The sequence below is a fragment of the Monopterus albus genome, unplaced genomic scaffold (genome assembly GCF_001952655.1).
Source record: "Monopterus albus unplaced genomic scaffold, M_albus_1.0 scaffold21.1, whole genome shotgun sequence".
Classification (NCBI taxonomy): domain Eukaryota; kingdom Metazoa; phylum Chordata; class Actinopteri; order Synbranchiformes; family Synbranchidae; genus Monopterus; species Monopterus albus.
Genome location: NW_018127901.1, coordinates 3,444,240 through 3,448,801, shown reverse-complemented (window position 1 = coordinate 3,448,801; position 4,562 = coordinate 3,444,240). Strand labels below are relative to the sequence as shown.

Genomic DNA, 4,562 nt, shown 5'->3' with positions numbered 1-4,562 from the left:
TCCTCAGGGTGTCTCACCAGCAACATAAACTAACTAGGCCATGCAGATGATATCAGTTAAGCTTATTTCCTATGAAGCCTGACACAGTCTTACCAGCAACAGAAATGCATTTGTAGTAATTCAAAGGAGAGGATGTTCAAAATCAGTATTTATTTAAAAAAAGAAAACCACCATGCTGACTTGTGCCTTGTTAACACAAAAGGCGGAGATAGAAAATGGTGTTGGACATTGACACGAAGCATCTGATAAAATAAATAAATACAATATTCCCCCAAATTTGTGAGAGAAAAGTAACAACCCTTTTAGAAGAAACTGAACAAGAAACAGAGAAACCCATCCCACAGCTACACACCAGACACTGTCACATCAGGGAGTTAACTGACAACAAAACTGAGAACTTTTGAGAAATTTAGCTTAAAACTCATACAGACATTCACACCTCAGGAACAGTGTAGTTACCCTGCTTGTCCCACCACAGACAGGATTACAGACTACCACAAACTGGAAAAACTACTGCAAAGCACATATTGAATTAACTTCAAAGTATTGTTACATAAAAATATTCACAAATCACGTCAGTAGTTTTCAGCATTAACTTCTTTAACAGAAACTAAAAAGCTGCATCATTGTGCTGCTTTTAATATAGTCAGCTTCACCGAGGTTGTGATCTCTGGAAGAGTCGAGTAACAGATAGCGTACGAGACCTGTGGGGCATCGGTCAGTGTTTTGAGCTTTCTGGGCTGGTCTTCAAAAACATGACTCAAACATTTTATTCTTAAAATAAACCTTTTAAAACCTAAAAAATTATATTCATCTTCCAGAGAGCACATTTTCAAACAGAAAGAAAATTAAACGACTAAAAGGAAATGTCCACCGCTCAGCCCACCACCACAACACACCAGTGCTTCAACAAGGCAGCAGACGCCTCATTCTTCCCTTGTTTAACTACCTGTAATGCAGTTAACAGGAGTGCTGATCCAGGAGCTGCCACACGTTACACAAACCAACACACAAAACTTCCTTCACACAATCCAGAGAACAGAGAAACTTCAAAATCCAAAGTAATTGTGAAATGCATGTGTTTTTTTTTCTCTTGGGAATGCTGGTGTGTGAGGACATACGCTGGCACAAATGCCAAAGATGAACCTAATGTGCTTAAGCATAGTGTGGGGATTCTTTTACTTTGAAGGAGTCAAAGCAGCGCAGTCATTTAAAAGCTTAAGGGCCATCAGTGACTGACCAGGGCCCAGGTCTTACTATAGCTTGACTGCTGTCCTCAAGCTAAGTCTACGTTAGCTGGCAGCCATGCTATCCTGACCTGACAAGGTGAGGCTAACTCATCCATACAGTGAGGTAAGAGCTATAAAATGCAAACAAACATGATGAATAAGCAGGGTCCATCCAGTTGACACCTGGGAAATCACCAAGTCAGTTTAATTTGATCTCTGCCAAGATGGTCAGGGTGTGTGTGTGTGTTTGTGTAATGAGAAACAAAAAGAAACAACACAGTGATGGAAAGGCAAATAATTTAAATCATATTTACACATCGGTTTGAAACAGGAGTGGAGGTGGTGGGAGTAACGGCCCCGTTATTTCGCAAATGCAGACTGATCTTCTAGACTTATCAAGTTTCATAGCTTAGTGATTTTAGCATTACATCAGCAAAGAGCTGGCAAATATCTGCCCTCTATCAGCTGAATCTTCACCCTTAATGTGACAAAACACAGTTTCAATCCAATAAGTATCATGTAAAATGGGGGGTGGGGGTGGGAGTGAAATGTGAGCTTACATTGTGCAAAGCTTCCATCATTTTTCTGCTGATTTACACTCAGCTCAGCACTTAAGTCTGGAACTCCATCTGTCCTCTCATTATAGAAGAAGTGTCTTCCAGTGTCTGCTAAATAGAGAATGGGGCCCAGATGGGTTTGAGCCTGTGCTTCTGGTCAGGTTAAATCTTAATTAGATTTAATTCACATATTTTCACAGATAACACAAGCAGTTATTCACCACTGTTTGACTGACGATGCTCAAAATGAAAGCAGACACACAGAAGGAGAAAACTGACAGCACAGATGTCAAAGAGCAAAACTTAAAATGAGGACAAATCCAGCTGACAGTCAGCATTTTCCATCCCACTTGTGTCAGTTCAATATGATGCTGGCAGTAAAAAAAAAGCATTGCACTGGTTTGGTGTCAGTCTACGGATGGGCGGTCATGATGTACTTAACAACAACAAGAACCAAACAGTAATACCATAGTAATAATGCCTATTAGAAACAGTTCAGACTAAGGTCTCCCCCTCCCTCTGCTGTTTTACCACTGCTGCCAGCTGAAGTCATCGTTGGATCCGAAGACGAGGAAGAAGCCCAGGATGGTCCCGAAGATGACTATGTTACCCGTTAGCACGAGCGCACACGCCCCCCATTTGATCTGTAAACCAGTGCATCAATAATTCAGGTTAACAAATGCCGCTGTGTGCTGGCTGCCTGCAGTGCTTATTTAGGCCAAAGCTTAGTGGGTGTCAACAAGAACAGTTTACAGAATTATTCCTACAAGCTGCTCTGAAGTTGTATGTGATATTCAGGACACACAGCAGGAAGGGACATTAGCGTAGCATGCTAATCGTGTCCTAGGGTGCAGCTGGTGGATCTGTCCTGTCTGTCAGTCAGTCAGTCTCAGCAAACCTCATTTTTTAAAACCACTTTCTAATTGTTCAACTGTCCACTAATTACAAATTTGCATTATCACCTGCCTGCTCTGTTACGGTGCATTCACCCATATGGGTTTAAAAGACCATGACTCCATTACGTGAAGAAAGTTTAAACTAAATGGAGGAAAAGCTTATCATCACAGTCTTCGGCTTCCCTATTCTCTATGACATGTCTTTAACAAGTCACTGGGACATAATAAAATCAGAACAAAGTGTAAAAACTCAAAAATCGACCCTCAGTTTGAGAACCACTGCTCCACATCCTCATACAACACACTAACATACTACTGTAACTTACTAATGCGGCTCTTGCAAAGATGATGGGCAGGCCAAAGGCTGAAATGACAATGCCTGTCGTGAGGAAAATGGCCAGCTCTTTGCAGGCGTTACTGGCCGAGTCTGTGTCATCGACCACCCTCCGCGAGATGCAATAAGGAATTGGAGAGAGGATGTAGAAGAAGAGGAGGAACAAAGGCCAGTATTCGCTGCAGAGAGGGCGAGAAGAAAAAGAGGGAGATCCACAGGAAGTGAGCATGAGATAAATCTCCACATTGTGATGATAAAAGTCACAGTCAAACAAAATGAATGATGAGTAAACAAACACTGTTCAGCACTCAACACACACTTGTTTTGCATCATGCAGGAGTTTCTGTCTGACACTTTACTGGTAGTTATTTAATAAACTGCTATTTAAGCAACCACAAAAAAAAAATCCAAAGTTTCATTTAGTGTCTTGTTACTGTGTAAAAGTAGGAAACATTCTAAATGTTTGTGCCCAGGGGCCAACTGTCTCATAATGCGTCCACATCTAAGATGCATCTGTGCCAAATGTGAACAACGTCCCTCACACACATTCACAGGCTCATATGAAGGTGGCACTTACTCGTACACAGGGAGGGCACATCCTAGCATGAGGAACATGAGGCCAATGGCCCCTCCGAAGGACAGGCTAATGAGAGCTGCAAGAGATAGGCCAGGGAGGATCAGACTAAACTAAGTCACATATCTTCTTTCTGAATCTGTGCGTGTGTTTCAAGACCTTCAACAATCACATCATAGCAGCAGGGCCCCCTGGCTAATAGCTATCTTGTGATGAATCAGCTGATTTCACGTGTAACAGCTACATAGGCAGTCTAAGCATTGCTTTTGTGTGATCAGGTTAAACTCTGAAAGTAATACAGTCAGTGTGGATGCTTGTTAACAGCAGTTATTCTACTTGCATCAAGTACAGCATCTCCATCAGCGCCTGTGTAAATAATGAAGCTAACATTAGCATTATAACGGTAACTACTAGCAGTTACGTTATTATACCACTAAAAGGAAATGACTTTAAAACAGTTTATTAATGCAACCTTAAATGGTTACAACGTGTCAACTACGCAATATGACTGTGTATTTAACTGGGCTGATAAAGTAGCGGCAGCTTCTAGCTAAAGGAGTGCAGGTTATTCAGCTAGCTAATGCTAAACCCTGCACTGGCCCTACGGCTGACTACTTCTTCATGGTACCGCAGTATTCACCTGTCTTCGGGACATTGTTGAAACTGTCACGTTGATTCAGCCGTAATTTATGAAATGAAATGGAAAATGGAAAATGCTTACCCTTAATCCCAGCCATTTCTCCTGGACAAAAGCACACACGCACACGGACACACGCAGCCCTGACGACTGACAACAGGACCCCCTCCTCGGCTGTCGAGACCAGCCCTGCCTGTTCTGCCGCCTTCAGAAGCTACGCAAGTGTTGGAATGATGATCTCTTCAAACCAACAAACCCAAAAAACTCTAAAGGTAAATTATTTTAGATTTACCATTTTATAGTTTATATTTACTTACACACACACACACACACAC

The 4,562-nt window shown here is 41.9% G+C and overlaps 2 protein-coding genes across 2 annotated transcripts in view; one reads left to right on the top strand and one right to left on the bottom strand.

The window, feature by feature from the left end:
• Positions 1-131: 131 nt before the first annotated feature.
• leprotl1 (leptin receptor overlapping transcript like 1) lies at positions 132-4,418 on the bottom strand. The gene is made up of 4 exons (XM_020594045.1): positions 4,312-4,418; positions 3,594-3,669; positions 3,009-3,195; positions 132-2,430 (listed from the first exon to the last, which is right to left on the bottom strand). The coding sequence occupies exons 1-4, from the start codon at positions 4,325-4,327 to the stop codon at positions 2,314-2,316; spliced, it is 396 nt and encodes a 131-aa protein (XP_020449701.1). The 5' UTR covers positions 4,328-4,418; the 3' UTR covers positions 132-2,313.
• A 13-nt stretch (positions 4,419-4,431) lies between these two features.
• srp72 (signal recognition particle 72) overlaps positions 4,432-4,562 on the top strand; it is a 14,676-nt gene continuing 14,545 nt past the window's right edge. Inside the window, exon 1 of the mRNA XM_020594029.1 lies at positions 4,432-4,499. The gene's annotated coding sequence lies outside the window, so the exon portion shown is untranslated. The remainder of the gene's footprint in view (positions 4,500-4,562) is intronic.